The following is a 17077-nucleotide window of genomic DNA, read 5'->3' on the forward strand; positions in this document are numbered from 1 at the left end:
GTACTTCAGTCAACCTGCTTGTTCTATTCCCCACTCTGTCTCTGGTGAATCCTCTCACCCCCTTACCCCGCACCTCTGGCTTGCACCCCAGCTCTTGTATGCATAAATAAATAAATCTTTTAAAAAAAGATACTCTGACTTCACTGCTGTGTTTAATTTCAGGCTCCACTCCTTCAAAATTCTAGCTTCTAACCTTCTTTGCTTTCCTAGACTTGACTTTTAGGACCTTGGACATGGCTTAGAACAATTAACTTTTTCCTCCTCTTGTTAGCTAAGAGAACACCCAGCCAGATTCAATCTCAAGTGGGCTCCTCTCTACATATGACTGTTTGCCAGTATCCTGTCAAGGCTTGTCAGGACTACTCCACAGTGGGTGTGGGGCATACTGGGTGTGGGGCATAGTGGGTGAGCACATCCCAGGAAGGCGAAAATGCATTTGCAAGTGAAGTAATGATGGTGAGCCCAAAGAAAAGCTCCCAATCTCCTGAGAGCTCCCACACAAGGGACTCCGAGAGCAGTAGACTGCCAGCGTGCATCTAAGCACAGGGTATCCTGCAAAGATGGATGATGTAGGCCAGACTTTTAAGGCATCATGGAATATTCATTAAGTGTGTTGCAAGGGCTCAAAGACCAGCACAGTGTAGCACGGAAATGAGAGCAAAGAAACAGCTGATGATCAGAGAGTACTGCACTGAGGATGGATGTGGGAGAAGTCATCATCAGTAAGGGTGTATGTAGCCTTGGAGGCTATAAGGTGAGACTGATCTCCTGGGCTGTTTTTGCTTAAGGGACTGGGAGAGAGTGTTAGGAGTCCTTCAGGACACTATCTTGTGCTGGGTCTATGGGTACTGTGAACAGTCCAGTGAAGAATGCTCCCCACTGCACTGTAGAAAAGAAAAAGAGAAATAATTTTAAGAGGGCCAAAGGCAAGAGGAATTTCCCCTCTAGACAGTAAAAAATGACTTCATCCAAGAGATGCAACATTTTACCTTTAGTGCATTTTGCCCTGTTCAGAATACAGGCTGGTGAATTTATCTGTAGTTACTTGCTTAAGTGAGTTGGAGATCTCTGAGGGAATTGCCTTCCATCTGTCATTTCCATGTATTTTAAAAGGAAATCAATGATGGACGGACTGAGCTCTCTCTCCTCCCCGGAGACAAAGTCTTAGTTCTTTTTCTAGCATTTTGCTCTCAGGTTTTCTTGTCCAGAAGAGTTCAAGATCTTTTGGTTTTCGCTTGATTTTATAAATTTATTTCTCAAAGTTTTTTTTCTTGTTTGTTTTTAGCAATGAGATTCAAGTAGTAGCTGATACAGAACCACAATACATGAAGCAGAAGAAACTCAGAATTTTAATGGCATGTATTTATTTTATAACTTTACATTTACAACATTTTACTTTGCATACTGTTGATAAATGAATATGAGACCATTTCCATGAATTCAAAAATACATGAAATTAGGGCGTATTGGACAATTGTATCACTTTGGCTGAAGAGTACCGAAAAGATAACTTGAATAACTGATCACAAATGTTACTTTTTGTTACAAAATGCTTTTCTTACAATCTCAGTATATTCTTCAGTTAAAATTTATCTGTGATCAGAAAGAATAACTTATAGTTTCAAATTACTAACAACAGTCAACAGTTGCTGGAATATTTATCACAAAGATAATAGACAATAAGCACTTAGCTTACAATAAGAACTATGAGTTTCTAATGCAATGTTGTCACAACTTGACTAACAAACTACATATTTACTTGTTACTGTACAATTGTAAAAACAATAGAGCACATGCATTGAGCAGAAAATAAGCATCATGTATGAAGGGCTTTCTATGTTCTAGACATCATGCTAAGTGCTTAAAAGGCATTAAGTCATTTAATCCTGCAACAACATTATTCTATTCCTTTCTATTTTTCTGATGAGGAAAGTGACTTTTAGAGAAGTTAAGCAACGTGCTTTTGTAAACACAAAGCTACAAATATACGTCAACTGTGTGAGAGACTTGTCCAACTTTTAATTGAATCAGGCTCATTTATGTTCTACTACCCACTTGACGTCACAGGACACACACCGGCCAGACTTAAATGCCCAAGGGTGCTATAGCTTCCTTAATCTATGAACAGTTGAAAGGAGTTCAGATATATGCTCACATATGGCAAGAGAACATTTCTTCCAAGGTCTGCACAAAACAAATCCATCTGGAAACAAAAGCGAACCTGTTGTGAATGCCAATGTGTTAAAATTTGGACATCAACACATTTGAGTCTACCTGCCATTTTCCAGAGTTTTTAAAAGTTCAAAATTCATTTTAAAGATGGGACTGCTGGAAAATCTCTGCAGAACTGCAGAGCACACTTTGAAAACCAGTTTCGTGGCATGGAGTGGATTAGCTTGAGTCAAAATGATGGTTGGTGTTTTGATACGGAGGAGACAGATCACTGAACTCTTCTGAGCTACAGCTTCTTTCTTTTTCTTTTCTTTTTTTTTTTTAAAGATTTATTTATTTATTTATCTATTTATTTATTTATTTATTTATTTATTTATTTATTTATTTATACAAGCACTGTGTACAGTCAGAAGCGTGGGAGGGTGAGAGAATTCACCAGAGCCAGAGCAGGGAGCAGAGCAGGCAGAAGGACCGAAGTACACTGCTGAGGGGAGCAGCGGGCGGCAGGAGAGGTCTGCGCGCCATGTGGGACCCTCGCCCCGTGGGCAGGGATTGAGCCGGCGCTGTAGAGGCTGCAAGAAGTTTCCCAGCCCAGCGCTCAACCGCCGCACCACCAGGGGAGGCCCTTCTTTCTTTTTCAATAAGAGCAAAGCTGTACTCCTTCCAGGTTGCTGGACATGTTAAATGAGATATACATAGAACACTTGGCACACTGGAATCCCTCAATTAATTGTGGCTTCCTGTCCTCTCCTTTTTGCCTGTTGTCACCACTAAACATCTTTTCTCATCTGTTTACTAAACCTACGAACAGCCTGCACATGCCCACTCTCCACCTTGTCTGCAGACATCTGTCCTTCCTGAGGATGTCCCCCACACCATGCACCTCTTGAAGCAGGGATTAGGTTGAGTCGTCTGTGGTTTGGGGCCAGAACATAGTGCCTGAAACAGTCTATCTGTAAAGGGATGGACAAGTGTTTCCCAAGTAAGGAAAGAAAGAAATCTCCAGGCAGAGATGGTTGGACTCAGCTGGTAATGACATGTCTCCTGGCACTGGGGACGTATTTATACATAAAGTTATTTAGCTTTTCACATGTCAAGGCCAGGTCCTCAATGAGACTTTGAGGCCCCTGAGAGCATGGCCCATGCTTATAGGTTTCCGAATGTTGTACTTGAACAGTCCTCACACTGCTAGAGACTCAAAATTTGCTGATTTGAGTGAGAAAAACACCTGATGAGTCAAACCACTTTAGTTTTAAATAGATACCAAGAGTTTTTTCTTACATCAGTTTTTTTTTAAAGATTTATTTATTTATGCATACAAGAACTGGGGTACAGGCCAGAGGTACAGGAGGCTGAGAGGATTCACCAGAGGAAGAGCGGGGAGCAGAACAGGCAGACTGACTGAAAACACTGCTGAGGGGAGCAGCGGGCGAGTCAGGAAAGGTCTGCTGCGCCATGTGGGTAGCTCCCCGGCTGGCCAGGGATCGAACTCGTGCTGCAGAGGCTGCGGACAGCTTCACAGTGCGGTGCTTAACCCCTTGCGCCACCAGGAAGGCCCCTCACATCAGTTCTTTCTTCTACGGTATGGGTAAGCTTTGGTCTATTTGGGGGAGCTTAAGGAACTCTTTAGTATGGGTGGTTTAGATTCCCTTAGACTATTTCATATTTGGAACTTCATCTTTGTTTATGAATAAACTGTGTAGGGTCCAAGATGCTGTTTCTTAGACAGGTGAATCAAGGCCTGGAGTAAATGCCTTGGTTTTCATCGTGTACATAAAAGACACAAATACTGACAAAGCCAGAGCCTGGCAAACTAGACATTCCAGGCCCACGGGCTGTGGGTTCTGCCCTGCATTGGGCTTTAGTCATCTGCCTCATTATCCCAGTGGCTGTAGCCTTCCCCCTCATCCGGTTCTTCCAGATTCTCATTTTCAAAAGAGGCCTCTTCCTCCTCCTCTTCCCGGATAACCTTCATTAACTCAAGGAAGGTGGGAGGTGGTCCCTGGTCCTTCAGCTCCCTAAGTCTGCACCAGAGGATTTCGCTAAGGCTAGCCCCAGCCATGACTTGCTCCAGGCGGACCTGATCTGCGATATTCCTAGGGATGGCCCGTTTCTCCACGGCTCTCCGCAGCAGGGTCTCTAACCGTAACACATAGGCTGAGACTTTCTCTCCTTCCTCCTGATAGGTCTTCAAGTATCTCACCTGGGAGGTCCTCCGGCTCTCCAGGCTTCCAAACACTTGCTTAAATGCCTCCAAACACTCCTCCACACTGATGGCTGGATTGTCTGCCTGCACTATATGCATAAGGTCCAGGGCAGGGCCGCGCAGGCTCTCCATCAACCACCTCTTCTTTTCTGCCTCTGCTACTGGCCACTCTTTGACTATCTCAACGGCCTGTTCCAGCCAGATTTCAAAGGGCTCTTCCTCGGGGGCGGGCACAGTGCTCCCTGAGAAAACCCTCAGTTTCCGATATCTCATGGGTAGCAGAGGCTGCGGGGCATGTGCTATTGCCTGTCCCACCAAATGGGCCAATAGCTCTGGTGACATGCAGGGCACAGTGGCTGGAGACACACCCTCATGCCCAAGGGCCCGGAACATGCTTGAAACTGTCTGACCTTCTTTTTCTAGAAAAAGATTGAGTCTTTCCAGAAATTCAGTGTCCTGATTTGGGGTCTTAAAGATCACTTTCCAGATGCCTCCCTTCCCCTGAACCTCACTGGGGATCACTGAGACATCCATTTCCTCCACCAGCTCCAATAAGACAGCATTGGCATTCTCCTGCTTCCTGAATATTTTGCCAAGCAGTCTATACCTGCCCAGAGGCTTTAAAGTCTCCTGGAGGACCTCCTGAATTTCAGCCTCATCACAGTCCACTGGGATCCCCATAACCATCAGGGATTTATGATCATCCACACTCATGACCCTGCACCAGTCCTCCAAGAGTGCCAGTGCCATTGCACGAATATTTTTACTCTTTCTAACTCTACAGGAGCCAACTAGTGTGGTGCAGATAGGCAGAGCCTTGGGGCTTAGAATATCTTGGATGAGCTTCTAATCCTGTAACCCCCCAGTGAACAGCTAGTCTTAGGTCCGGTTACTCCAAAAGCAGTCTTCTGGACCAACAACCCTTTCTTGTCCAAGGGCACAGTCAGGACTTCCTGTGTCCGCTCTAGACCTGACCCAAAGTGGGTGATTAGTGTCTCAGGTGAGGCAGCGTCACTGCCCAAGGCACTGTAGTCCAAAGGCTGCTGTTTCTCCTGCAGATGCCAGCAGCCCCAGGGCGGTGCTGACACTTCTTTCACCACCAGAGCTACTTTCACCACTGTCTGGTCACAGCTGCTTTACCTCTTTCTAGTCAGTGGGGAAACACCTTCTATTCGGGCACCCAGCACTCCTGGAGAGAAGTCTCACAGCAGAGCGGCTTTGACTCCTAGTGAAACAACCGTTAGTTTTGCCACACAGCCCTCTCCTCCCCAGGAAGCATTTGCACTCTTATTTAGGATGGAAGGGGGAGCTGCTGCCTCACATTGTATTTGTATTTGCTTTGTTTACAGTGACTTTAACTTCTCTTGGGAACCGTCCTGCAATCTGGTTCTCCCAGCCCCATATCTCATCATACCTGGTGATTAATGCTGAGCCCCAGTTTGTGAGCTAGACTCAAAATCTTTCCCACAAGAAGAATGAAATCAGGAGATGTGGCTAGATACCTGTTTATGTGATCCAGAATGACCCTTGAGAGTTAAGGAGTTTACTTATTCAGCTTCTAACAAGGAAGATGTCACCCAACTCCATACAGTGGCGTGCCGAGGTCTCAGGTCCAGCCAAGCCAAGTTGCCCTGTTACACATAAATAATGACAGTGTATTCTTATGGCTCGGTAACACCCAAGGATGAAGCTAGTCAATGCACTCACTAAAAATAGTAAGTGCAATCTTTTAAAATTTAATCTATTAAATAATATTATCATTTCATTTCCTTGTTTTAAAAATCCAGTTAGAAATTAATCAAACATTTAGAAATAACATGAGCATAACAATACAATTTTATAAGATACTTTAATATGACATAATAATAGAGGTACAAATAACAACATAGGTATAAATATTTTTAAAATCTAAGAGCCAAATAAGTTAAACTTGAAATTATAAATTAATTCTTTTGTGTGACTCTGGTCGGGCTTTGCAAAAGTACAACAGGTGTTTCTTTTGCTATGAATGGTAAGCTACTAACATGAAGCTTCACAGCATTTGAACATGAATGGATCATGTGAGGGGCAAAAAAAGAGAGGAAGACTATCCGTGGAGAGCTTGTGAAAAGCTCCCAAGGTGTCCAGGAACTGTTGAGGATTGTGTGTTAAGGGGCTGTGACCATTATTCCTTAGGCCTGGACATCACCAACCAGAATGGGGTACATATGCTCCAGATGCCACACTGCAGCTGGAGCTGCAGACGTATTTACCAAGTCTTTCTGGAATGTGCTAACGTCATGGCATGCTCCAAAGGCCCAGGAGGGCAAAATTCTAGATCATACTCTGGCCCAACAGCCCTGGGGTTCCAAGTCCAGTGATTTACTCACACCTCATTTTCCCTTCTTAAGAAATGGTGGTTCCTCCTTCTTTCCCCAATTTAATATTTTGAGGAAAAGTGAGATGTAGAAAGGCATCAACAGTCCAGAAAGAAACATGGTACTTCCTCCAAATGTAATCCCCACCTGCAATGCAGCCTTCAAATAAAAAAGATGGCAAGTGAAATGTGCTTGACACACAGTGGGCCATAATGGAAATATTTGGAATATGGAAAAAAGGTGGAAATCTTACATTTTTTTAAATCAAATAAAGATAGCTAGGTTGGAACGGAACCAGACTTTCAGTGGAAGCCTCACCTTGCCCTCACTGGTTGTTGGATCATTTTACTAGATAGTGACCTTGGGCAAAGGGCCTCCATCTCCCCAATTCTCCTTTCCTACCCTGAAAAGTGCTTCCTTCCCAGGGCTACAGTGAGTAGGATAAAGCAATCCTGGAAGCACATCGTGGGCTAAGTTTGAGTGCCTGCTTGGGTTCTGTCAACGCTTTCACTGGTTTATTTCATTCTTTATCCCTCCTACCCTCCTGTCCTGGTGTCTTCATCTTCAAACTGTGGTTGTCCACCAAATTTAAGTCCACTCATCAAACTATTTATCACAATTGGGTGCATGGGTATCTGGTATCCACACTTAATGCTTCCAGATGCAAGGGGTGACAATGGGATGGAATCCTTGGCCACACTGCACAGCACGACAGTCCTGCAGTAGAGAGCTTTTTAGCCTAAACCCACCCTGGTTACTGAGCATGCCCAGACCTCCTTCTTGAACCATCAAAAGAGGGGCATCATTTCTGCAGGATTTTGTCACTGTAGAGAGGGGCGGGGCTGTAAGCCACCGAGGTGGGGATTGATACTTGGAGACTATGTGGGGGATAGGAATAAACAACGAAGGACTATGAGAGACCATGTTACTGGCACAATAAAAATGCTCCCCTGGATGCCCACCAAGCTGGTGGCCACAACTGGACTACACGTACTTACAAACCGACCCTCACACCCCTTTCCCCTGCTTGGCCTCATACAATTCAAAGCGCTCAAACAAAGCCTCCAACCCCCCACCTCCCACCCCTCACTATAGAAACAGCAGCATTTAGGCCACACGCATGCAGCGTCTGGCAACCTGGGAAACCCCGCGACCGTGGCGCACTGCGCCACAGGGGGCGCGGGGGTGGGGTGGGGGAGAGATGAAGCAGGGCGCATGGGGTGCGGGAAAGAGCTGGAGATACGGGGAGTGTGTGTGTGAAAGGTAACAAATCAGGACATTCCCTGGGCCCTTCTCTTTTCGGCACAGTGGCGCAGTTGCGGTGCGCGCTGCCCTCGGGCAATATAGCAGCCCCCACCTTCTCTCACTTTGTAAGTTGCAGCGCCGGGCTGGAATGTGCAGACTGCACACACTGAATGGCTCACACTCTCGCCGACCGTGGCAGACCTGCTGCGCTCTCTACACTTACCCATCCCCATTTGCTCTGCCCCTCTGCATTTCGCCCCACCCTAGTGTGCTTCCCCACAACTGTGCATGAATAAGAGCCTTCTACTGGGAGCAGAAGGTTCCCAGCAGCCCACCAAAGGCCGTGGGTAGACTGAGGCTTTGGGGTCCCGCGCTTAGTATGGCTCCCACCTGGACGGAGCCACCCCATGCCCATCTTCAATGCCGCCCCTGCCCTCCCTCCTCCCACGAGTGTCCTGGAGCCTTCAGCGAGCTCCCCTCTCCCAATCCAACCACTCAACCCTTTGAGCAGGGGGTGGGGGTGGGGAGAGAGAGGGAGCCCAAATCGCCGGAGGCCATGCCCAGGCCCACCTCCGCAATGCGGTGATGGAGCGGCGCGGGGGCCGGGCAGGTGGCGCAGAGGGGCGCCAGGGTCGAGGGCTGAGCTCTCGGCTCTCCGCGACCGCGTGCCCTGGCCCGTACTCACCCCGGCGCCGGGAGCGGTCAGCGGGCCCCGCGCTGCGCATCCATTAGCCGGTGGTCTGGCCGCTTCACTTCCGGAGCGCGCGGCTCTGGGCGGCGCGGCCCCCCTCGCTCCCCTGCGCCCCGCCCCCGCCCCGCCCCCGCCCCGCCCGCGCCTCCCTCCCGGCGCGGGGCCTCTGGCAGCCTCTCGCTTTGCGCTGCGGCAGCGGCCGCCCTTCCAGACCCAACTTTGCCGCTCGCCCGGGCTCGCGCGGCGGCGCCGGGGGGCGTGGGCAGGGAGGGGAGAAAGCGGGGTCAGGGGGAGGGACTGGGAGGGTGGGGAGCGCGCTCGCCAGCGCTCCTTCCTTTCTGTACACCTTGCGGTCGGCAGAGAGCGGCAGCCTCGCGCTGGGCGCAGAGAGAGGGCTCCTTAGGGACTCGGAGACGGACGGACGGACCGACAGCGAGGACCCTCCCCGAGCCCCCGCGCCATGGCTGAGAGGAAGCAATCCGGGAAGGCTGCAGAGGACGAAGAGGTCCCTGCCTTTTTTAAAAACCTGGGCTCAGGCAGCCCCAAGCCCCGGCAGAAATTCTGTGGCATGTTCTGCCCGGTGGAAGGGTCCTCGGAGAATAAGACCATCGACTTCGACTCGTTGTCGGTGGGCCGGGGCTCCGGGCAGGTGGTGGCTCAGCAGCGGGACGTCGCCCACTTGGGCCCCGACCCGCAGGCGCCGTACTCCCGGCAGGGCCGGCGTGCTGGTGGGGAGCCATCTGTTGAATCGGGCCGAAAGGTGGAGATCCGGCGGGCCTCAGGCAAGGAAGCCCTGCAGAACATCTACGACCAGGTTGGTATGGGGACAGTGGTGGCTGAGACCTAGGACCCGGCTCCGGGGTCGCTCCTCCCCTCGCTGCCTTTCCAGATCGAGGATCCCAGCGTGTCCACCGTCCTGCCCCCCCTCGAATATTGCCTCTCCTCGTCTGCACCCGCACCCCGCCCTACCCACCCCTTCTCCGTGTAGGGTGCGGAGAGGCTCGGGCTGGGCGGTGGGCGGTGGGCGGCTCTGCACCCACAAAGACTGCCCGCGTCTCCTGGGCCTGGGAGGTGGGGGCTGAGGAGAAAGGATGGGCCGATGTCCGGCTGGGGGGCGCACGGTGGGTGGCGGTGGGCCGCAGATCCATTCTTCTCAAAGCCTCCCGGGCGGTTTCCGATTGCAGCTGTGCCTGGTGCCCCACCCTTTTTTGATGCAGCTCGCAGCGCTCGGTGGAGGCTTCGCATGGAAGCCCGCGGGCTCCCCGGGGCTCGGGAGGGGCTGGGGTTCCGACGGCAGCTGCCGGCCGCGCCCTGCGCGCTCGTGGACCTCACCTCTAGCGCGCTTCGCGCTCGGGCCCCAAGCTCAGAGGCCAGCACCATGGTCAGCGCCTCCCGGACTGCCGGGGAGAATCTTCCCGACCTGGACTCCTGTTCGCAGCTTGAGAAGAACCGGGGAGGCGGTGGAGTCACCGGAGGAACCCAGAAGCTTCTAAATAGCCCATGTGGAGAACAAAGTTCCGCTAAGTATCTCAGCAAGGGCTGCCCAGAGCGCTCCCCCCCCGCCGCAATTTGGGAAGTGGATTATATTCAAAGGATTAAAAAATGAAAGAAAAGGGGGAAAACCCTCACGTTTTGAATAGGTTGTCAAAGATAGAGTAGACCTCCTCCTTATACTGCTTTAAGGTGGAAGCAAAAAGGCCAATTTAGTAAACCTTGATTTTAGACAATGTCATCCTTGGCAAATATGAACAGCATGCATTTTCAGTGTAATAGTTTCCTCACACCACGTTTTTTCTTTATCAGGGTGACCTTCATTTCTGGGCAATTCTCCCCCACCCCCAAGCTTAATTTCTCAACTGATAATTACAATGTGAAATGTTTTAAGAAGTGTTTGCTCTTTCTCTCCCAAACCCATTCATGAAGATGGGAAATCAATGACTGATTATTTATTGAATTTCTTTCGTGTGCTTGCCTTGTGAGGGAGAGGGGAGGGGAGCTAGACAAAGTTCAAGGTGATTTCTTTTAAAGAGGCTTCTAGAGTAGTTGACTGTGGTCTGCACATCTCCACTGAGTGATTCCAGTGGCATTTATTTGGCATTCAGGTTGTGTGCATACAGTGAAAGCATCACCCAAACATGTACCTCTTTCCTGACATAGTTTAGTTTCTAGCCTTTGACTTTTATATGACCAGTGCTAGGAAAGATAATCCATGGCCATAAATTCCCAAAGCTGGGGCAACTGATCACTTAATTCACTTCTCTTTCTCCACCCCACTTTTTTTTTCAATAGGGGAATAGTGTTTAATAACTATATTACACTATGAGTTAACCAGATGTACCTCACCCACACAACTCACTTTTATTCCAGGTGATCAGACAATTGAAGTAAAAATTTCTAATCATCTAATCATGTAATTTATAGTGAAAACTGAGTGAATGTGAATACTTCCTTATGGCAGCACATTGGGTGGCAACCAAAACCCAATAGCATCTTTGCTGTGTGGATTGTGCAGGTAACCTCATCTTCAGCAAGTTGTGCAGGTAATTCTGCTGTTCTAAAGGGAGCAGAAAAATTCCTCGAGAGTGAGAAAGAGATCATTTTAAGAAATGGCAGGTCAGGGGCCAGAAATTGGAGTGGCCACCCCTAAAATGATAGTAGTGAGTCAAAACTCATGTTTGAAAAACAAAGTTTCACTGGGTTGAACTCTTTTTTTTTTTTTTTGGTCCAATTAGTAACTTACATGTTTGATCATCATACTTAATTTTTTGAACACTTCCCAAGTTTAATAGAGATTCTAAATTGTAAAACTAAGGCTCATGGAAGGAAAAATTTCACGAGACAATACCCATCAAAGTTCCAGGCAGTTTTTGTTCCTGCTAACCCATATTTACTTCAGTTGTCTGGTTATTGGTAATTAAGAGTGATTCTGGCTTGGCCTTTCTGCAGCCCTTCCTTAATTTTCATTTTAATCTTGCTTTATCACATGAGGGTTGTTCCTCTAGGACTTTTTTTTTTTCATTAATAAGAACATTTACCAGGAATAGTGCATATAGTGTTTGAGTATTTCATGTCTCACAGAAGACAGAAAAGGCATTTTGGGTGTGCATGAGTGTTTATGTGTATCAATGGCAATTTCCAAAAGCACAGTTGAGGCCACCATTTTGACTGAATTGAGTAAACATTGCTTAATTTTTAGCTGATGAGTGGAAGATTGCCAGCATCTCAATGCTTCCTGTTGAAAGTCCTGTCACATTGGGTGGTGGGAGAGTAGAAGGGAGTGTGTCTAGGGGCCCTTGACCTATGCCCTGCCTCTTCCCCTGAATCTGTATTTATAGGTATAGCTCTCTCTTGGTATCTGAGAGGGATTGCCTAGAGGACCCTTCAGATACCAAAATACTGAAGAGCGGCACTGGTGGTCTGATTCTTACTAGTACCCAGGGGTGCCTTATCCTCCTCCACTCTTCCTAGGAATTTCTTCCATTGCACCCCAAATGTGGTATAGCCAGAGCCAGCTGTTCCACCAGGGAAACTGGATCATGAGCATCCCTTCCAAAAGGGCTTCCAGGTCCTTCTCCCAGCAGCAAACAACCAGGTGGCAGGAGAGTGCTAGAATAGCAGGGGAGTGACTGTCCACTTCTCCAGGGTAGGTGCCAGTGAATGCTGTTCAACTTGACAAAACCACCATATCTGTAATATGCTTTCTGATAACCTTTTCTGTCCTGTGTCCCCATCCCCTATCCCCATGTTGCTTTTCCCCCAGCCTTGGGTGCCCGCTGCCTCTGCTGTCCGCTTACTGTTGTTCTCTATCCTTACCCCATCCTGATGGTGATGGCCCTTATAGATTTCTCCCTCCAAAGGCAATGGGTTCTGAAGTTAATTTCTTCCCCTTTGTCCTCCCTGTGCCCATTCAAAACCTCTTCCTTCGGTTAATCTCAGATAGAGAGGAACCCCCAATGGTTGAAGTCATTTATCTCTTATATGAATGACTGATACACAAATTGTCCCTAGAGATATTTGTTTTATAATAGACTAGACTGTTCAACAAAATGAATGTCCAGTTAGCAGGATATGTGGTAGAGATTTGGCTGGAAGCCTAGAATAAGGGTATTAATTTAACTTTAGAGGCCACATTGTTTCAAAAGAGGAGACTTAGGGCCTCCCTGGTGGTACAGCGGTTGAGCGCTGGGTTGCGAAGCTGCTCGCAGCCTCGGTTCTATCCCCTGCCACCCGGTGAGGGTCCCATACATGGCACACAGATCTCTCCTGCCGCCCGCTGCTCCCCTCAGCAGTGTACTTCGGTCCTTCTGCCTGCTCTGCTCCCCGCTCTGGCTCTGGTGAATTCTCTCACCCTCCCGCGCTTCTGACTGTACCCAGTGCTTGTATAAATAAATAAATAAATGTTAAAAAAAAAAAAGGAGACATAAATATGAACACTTGTGTGTTCAGGATTCCAAAGTCCCTATGACCCATCTGAGTTCAAAGGACAGGGGAGGGAAACGATGGTCATCATAATTATTAGTTGTTATTAATTTCCTAAATGTATATTAAACTAATTATATAATTAGTTAAATTTTTAAAATTTAAATTGTGATAAAATACACATAACATGAAATTAACCACTTCAAACATTTAAAAACATATGATTTAGTAGTGTGAATGTATTTATACTGTCATCAACCAATTTCCAGAACGTTTTCTTCTTGCAAAACTGAAACTCTCACTTCACTGAACAATTCTACATCCCTTTTGCCCTCCCCCCTCTGCCCTACCCTTTCTGGCAACCACCATTCTCCTTTCTATCTCTGACTTTGACTACTTACACGATACCTCTTAAGTAGAATTGTGCATTGTTTATTTATTTATTTATTTATCTATTTATTTATTTATCTGTTTATTTATTTGTTTGTTTGTTTTGTTTATACATGCACTGGGTACAGTCAGAAGCGCGGGAGGGTGAGAGAATTCACCAGAGCCAGAGCAGGGAGCAGAGCAGGCAGAAGGACCGAAGTACACTGCTGAGGGGAGCAGCGGGCGGCAGGAGAGGTCTGCGCGCCATGCGGGACCCTCCTCCAGTGGCTGGGGAGCAGCCGGGGATCGAACCAGTGCTGCAGAGGCTGCAGGCAGCTTCACAACCCAGCGCTCAACCGCTGCGCCACCGGGGAGGCCCTTAACAAATTATTGATGATTGAAAAAGTTACTACACAATTTATAGATCTGCAATGAATTAATTGTGGGGGGAAGCAAGAAAGTTTGCATTTGGGATGGGGTTGACTCCTCCAGCCTGGGACTGAAGGCTGAGGAGAAGAAAACTCCCCACTCGCTACATAATTTCTACAACATTTTGCCTTGCAGCTCAGGATAGAGAGGATAACTTCTGTCATCGAACCTCCAGTGACATCTGGCCATGACCTCTTGAATGTTGCTTAGTCTACAAAGTGGGCAACTTGGCTCTGCTTGGTAAAGTCAGGCCAGATACTCTTACAGGTCTGGGGCCAGAATCTCTCTCTACTTTCTTGAGAAAGAGATGTGATGTCAGAATTTTCATGGATTCAAATGTATAATACCATGGAATTTCAGAGCTTGATTTCTGATCTAGGCATTATTTCTTTTTTATTCCATAAGGGCACTGAGACTTAATGATATTTACTGACCTATCCCAAGTTCTTGCTATTAAGTATGTAAACTGATTCAGTCCTGTATTTTCCAGTACACCATTCTGTTACTCAGTTCCACTATCAGAGATATTTAGTGAAATTAAATGCACAATTTTGTTTTGCAGGCAAAAAATTTCACACATCATTAAAACTTAGATACTCTGCAGAATACACCCTGTGCTAAATGCTTTATATATGTGCTCAGGTAACTATTGAGTAGGTACTACTGCTATCCTTATTTTTCAAAAGATATATTGGAAAGTAAAAGAAACTTGCAAAGCAATTTGCTAATTAAAAGTCAGAAGCTGGATTTGAAACCAGGTCTATGTGACCAAATAGTCTGTTAATTGCTATGATGAACTGGATTGTTTTCCCTATTTAATTATTCTTTTCTCATTTTAACTCCAAAGAATTTCTGGAATTATCTCCAAAAAAGTTTTGGGTGCCTACCTTTTTTTTTTTTTTTTGTAAACTTCGAACCCATTTATAAAAGGGACTCTTGGTCTGTCTTTATCAATGTGCCCAAAACTGTTGATATTCAAATTGTCCATCTTGGGTTTTTTTTGCAAACACAAGAACTGTCTTCAAATATCACTGGGACAGAGGCCAAATCTGACAATATGAATGACAAGCTTTTCTAAGATTAGAGCAATGTGATGACAATATGATTTTTCCACTTGATGTAAATCATGAACTACAATCAAACTAATGAGGCAGCTGTCAACAAAAGCCTCTGCCTGCGGGCTCCTGAGTTTGCTTAGTGGCAGCTCATGGTCAGAGCTGGGAGCATGGCCCAGGAGCTGCACACAAATACTGCCTTGAAGGGGAAGCATTTGAAGGTGGTTTGGAGTTTATTTCTGAGATATTGGACAGTGTGTCTGGGCTGGTCCCAGCAGCTCTCTGGTGGAAAGAGCTCTGCGCCAGGAGGCATTGGAAGCCCAGTGGCATCCAGGCTCTGTCCTCTGGCTGTGCTGCCTGCACAGAACTTACCCTGGGGTTGTCCTCCGGCTGGGCTAGGAATTGCTAAGGCTTTTTCTCCCATTTGCACTAAAGACTCAGAAGGAAAACTCTGCTGCCCCTGAATTGAGGTAAAAGTCACATAACAGAACATTCCCATTTGAAAGTATGCGGTGCAGTGGCTTTTAGTGCACCCACAGTGATCTGCAGCTACCCCAATTGTCTAATTCCAGAACGTTTATATCACTCACAAAAGAAACCTGAATCTATTAAGCAGTCACTTCCCATGACCCCTGATCCCAGACTGTGGAACCCCCAAATCTACTTTCTGTCTCCTTGCACTTGCTTATTCTGGACATTTCACATAAAAGGAATCACACAATACGTGGCTTTTGGTGTCTGTCTCCTTTCACTTAGCATGGCACGTGCCACGCCCATCACTTTGTAGCACAAGTCAGTCCTTCATCCTTTTTAGCACTGTAGGTAATTGTCTATTGCTTGTAAATGTATTTTTTTTTTCCCCCACTCATCCATCGATGGACATTTGGGTTGTTTTCACTTTTGGCTACTGTAATAATGCTATTCATATTCTTTTGTAAGGTTTTTTTTTTAAAAAAAATATATGTCCTGGTACTCTTGAATATATGCTGATGAATGGATTTGCATGGTCATATTGTGATTCTATGGTTGGCTTTTCCAGGAACTGCTAAACTGTTTCCCACAATAACTGCACCTTTATGCATTCCCTGCCTCCAGCAACATGCAGGCTTCCAGTTCCTGCACATCCCTGCCCCTCCCCTTTTTTGTTATTGCCATTCTAATGTCAAGTGGCATCTCATTGTGATTTTGATTGGCATTTCCCTAATAACTAGTGATGTTGACCATCTTTTCTTGTGCTTTTTGGTCATTTGTATAGTGAAGAAATGTCTGTTTAAATCCTTTGCCCACTTTAAAAAATTGAGTTTGTCTTTTTGCTGTTAAGTTGTAGGAACTTTTTATATGCTCTGTATACAAGCCCCTTATTGGATATAAGATTTGTATTTCTCCCATTTTGGGGGGTTGTCTTCATTTTCTTGACAGTGTCCTTTGATGCACAAAAGTTTTTCTTTTTGATGAGGTATAATTTATCTAAGTTTTCCTTTGTTGCTTGTAACTTTAATGTTTTATCATCTTTGGATAGTCTCAAAACTGCTGGATCAACTGAAACCTAGCAAGGAAGTTGCAGGGTCTCATTTTCTAGTATCTTATTCATGTAACTGAATTCTGTTTTATGGGAGCTTTGAAATTAATTTAGAATAGCATTTGCAATTGCTTAGTGTCCTTGAGTGTTTTGTGTACAGCATATGTACACTTATATAAAGAAATTGTGTGTGTGTGTGTGTGTGTGTGTGTGAAGTTGAGAATTTGTCATACAAAACAGTGATTTAGTGATTTGAGAGTGACAGTGAGGGAGTTGGAGAGCACAGCGACTAAAAATTTAGTTCGGAAAAATAAAATTTGAGAAACTAATTTAATTCCATCTTTGTACCATTTTTTAGAACTACCATGACATAAGTACCATGTTTGTTATAGATAATACTGATAAACTAGTATTTTTTTTTTATTTTTATTTTTTTTTGTGGGACCCTCGCCAGCGGCCAGGGAACAAACTGGTGCTGCAGAGGCCCGGGGCAGCTTCGCAACCCAGTGCTCAACCGCTGCGCCACCGGGGAGGCCCTAAACTAGTATTTTTAAAGAAAGAAATCACTGATAATGTTATTATCTAGAAATTACCGCTGAAAGCAGTAGTTTCTCT

At 46.3% G+C, this 17077-nt stretch overlaps 2 protein-coding genes across 2 annotated transcripts in view; one reads left to right on the forward strand and one right to left on the reverse strand.

Moving 5' to 3' along the window:
* Window positions 1-4033: 4033 nt before the first annotated feature.
* PNMA2 (PNMA family member 2) lies at window positions 4034-5128 on the reverse strand (the record flags this gene model as incomplete). Its single annotated transcript, XM_084245574.1, has 1 exon — window positions 4034-5128. The coding sequence occupies one exon, from the start codon at window positions 5126-5128 to the stop codon at window positions 4034-4036; it is 1095 nt and encodes a 364-aa protein (XP_084101700.1).
* Window positions 5129-9131: 4003 nt separating this feature from the next.
* Window positions 9132-17077, forward strand: part of DPYSL2 (dihydropyrimidinase like 2) — a gene marked incomplete at its 5' end in the record, with an annotated part of 103187 nt that continues 95241 nt past the window's right edge. The window contains one exon of the mRNA XM_084245406.1: window positions 9132-9485. Within this exon, the coding sequence (XP_084101532.1) occupies window positions 9132-9485 (354 nt within the window). The remainder of the gene's footprint in view (window positions 9486-17077) is intronic.

The sequence above is a fragment of the Talpa europaea genome (assembly GCF_964194135.1).
Source record: "Talpa europaea genome assembly, chromosome: 10".
Taxonomy (NCBI): Eukaryota; Metazoa; Chordata; class Mammalia; order Eulipotyphla; family Talpidae; genus Talpa; species Talpa europaea.